Source organism: Pteropus vampyrus, unplaced genomic scaffold (assembly GCF_000151845.1).
Source record: "Pteropus vampyrus isolate Shadow unplaced genomic scaffold, Pvam_2.0 Scaffold50, whole genome shotgun sequence".
Taxonomy (NCBI): domain Eukaryota; kingdom Metazoa; phylum Chordata; class Mammalia; order Chiroptera; family Pteropodidae; genus Pteropus; species Pteropus vampyrus.
The window spans coordinates 5,349,823-5,352,128 of NW_011888831.1; the positions used below are offsets into that span (position 1 = coordinate 5,349,823).

Sequence of the window (2,306 nt, forward strand, 5' to 3'; positions counted from 1 at the left end):
GCAGGGAACTGCCCACCTCGGAGATCTTCTGGAATTGGTTGTTGGACTGACTGCACTTCTCAGCTGTCTCCAGAGCAACTTTATAGTTATCCACAAACGCTTTGTACACTCCAAGCTGGCTGGCCTGCAGGGAGAAGAGAGAGGAGGGGCAGGAGTGGGTTGGGGGAGAGAGGATTAATGAATGGATGAAAGCTTAACGAGAGCACCTGGAGCTCCCGTAACACTCAGAACCTCTACTTCAGCTCCAAAGGGCTAGCTGGGAACAGAGGGGAAAGGCAGGATGAATATACTACAGTATCCCTTTGAACTTGACAGTTTCCATGGAAACTGGCTTAGCCAATAAGGTTAAGAAGGGTGTGTTGAGGGTTGCGGGGAGCAGGGCAGGGCCTTTGTTGGCATGCTAGAAATTCAACTCATCAGCAGCTTTTGGCTTTATTTAGCATCAACAAGGTCTCTCAGGGTTTGAAACCCCTCAATGCCTCATACCTCTTTCACATCCTAGAATTAGCTAGAGCAGGGAGAGACAGGGGAGGAGTGGAGTGTGGCCTGCTCAGTGCCCCACTCCCCATGTGGAGTGCGAGGCACGACATTTAAAGGCATAGTCCCCATTTCCATCAGCTTCTAGGTCCCTAACTTCATCTTCTCAACTACCAGGGAGCCAGAGGCCCTGCCTTGCTACACATTTGCATGTCACTAAGGTTTCCATGACTTATGATCACACAGAGCCTGGCTTTCCCTTGGAAGCAGAACAAGTGTCACCATCCTTTTCTGAAAAAGGGGAAACCGAGGCACGTTCACTGAATTCCTCAAATATTTACGGAAAGCTTCTGTGCTGTGCATATGGAAATCTGAATTAAAATTACCATGAGATACTATCGTATACTCATCCATCGATCTAGCCCAAATTTAAAAGTCTAATGATATCAAGAATGTGGGGAAATAGGGACTTTTACAGACTGTCTATAGGAGTATAAATTTGTACAATTCTTTGGAGAGTAATTTGCCAATAACTAATAAAGTTAAAAATATGCACAGTTCAGCCTACTGCTTAGCAAATCCACTTCTACATACAGAGCTCTGCTGTCTAATACAGGAGCCACTTGCTACGTGAGGCTCCTGAGTACCTGAACTACAGCTGGTCCAAAGTAAAATGTGCTGTAAGCGTAAAATACACACTGGATTTCAAAGGCTTCATATGTAAAGGAGAATGTAAATCATCCATTATTTTTTTAATATTGATAACCTGTTGAAATGATAACATTTTAGATCTATTGGGCTAAATAAAATATAATCTCGAAATTAATTTGACTTGTATATTTTTACTCTTAACATTTAGATTAGCTAGGTGGCTACTAGAAATTGTTTAATTATAAGTATGGCTCACATTATATTTCCACCGGAAAGCACTGCTCTAGAGAAACTTGCATACATATGTACCCAAGAAAATGGGAGTGAGGGGATTCACAGCCTCATTCTTTCACTTGTGGAAAGACTAGAAACGAATGCTCATAAAGAGGGAACCCACACACACACACACACACACTGCAGATAAAATGAATGAATTAGATCTATATATAGCAACACCAACGAGTTTTAAAACAAATGTTGATTGAATTGCAAAATATATAAAATATGATATGATATGATATATATATACTATGTCCATTTAAAAAGTACATGAAATGCCATAAAAATACATAGATATGTAGTAAAGACACAAACTACAACCTAGAAGGCTACACACCAAATTCACGCCAGTAGCTGCCTCTAGGTTGAATGGAAGAGTAAGAGGAAAGGAATGGGAGAAACTTCATCTTCATCTGTAATGCTTTATTTTCTCGGTGACGATGTTCTGCTGTATATCTTCAGAGCTTAACATCTGTTCATTCTGGGACGTGAGCACACAGTTGTTTGCTACATTATTCTCTAGATTTTCTGGTCTAAATTTTTTTCAGTGAAGGAGCAAGGAGGTTGAGCTACTGCAGGGGCTTCCTAGGGGCTTCCTTGGGGCTCCCACCAAAGCGCTGGGGAACGTGGGCTGCCCCAGAGCCCTATCCTGGACTGCTCTGCTAAATGCAGATTCCTTGTGCTCCTCAAGGACCCAAAGAGGTGGGGGGCCTGGAGCAGCCTGAAGAAGCTGACAGTGGGGATCAGAAAAACCAGAAGGAAAAGCGAGACCTGAGAGGGAAAAGTGAGAACTGGGATGCTTGTGAAGAAGCCAAGGTCAGAGCCTTGCAGGTCACAGCCCCAGGGAGGCCGGACTTTTCAAAAAGAAAATTCTTGGGGAAGGGGCACAAAAGGATGGA

At 43.2% G+C, this 2,306-nt stretch overlaps 1 protein-coding gene across 1 annotated transcript in view; it reads right to left on the reverse strand.

The window, feature by feature from the left end:
* Positions 1-2,306, reverse strand: part of ABR (active BCR-related) — a 183,969-nt gene that overhangs the window by 63,053 nt on the left and 118,610 nt on the right. Inside the window, exon 7 of the mRNA XM_011359903.2 lies at positions 17-124. Coding sequence (XP_011358205.2) covers positions 17-124 — 108 coding nt within the window. The remainder of the gene's footprint in view (positions 1-16; positions 125-2,306) is intronic.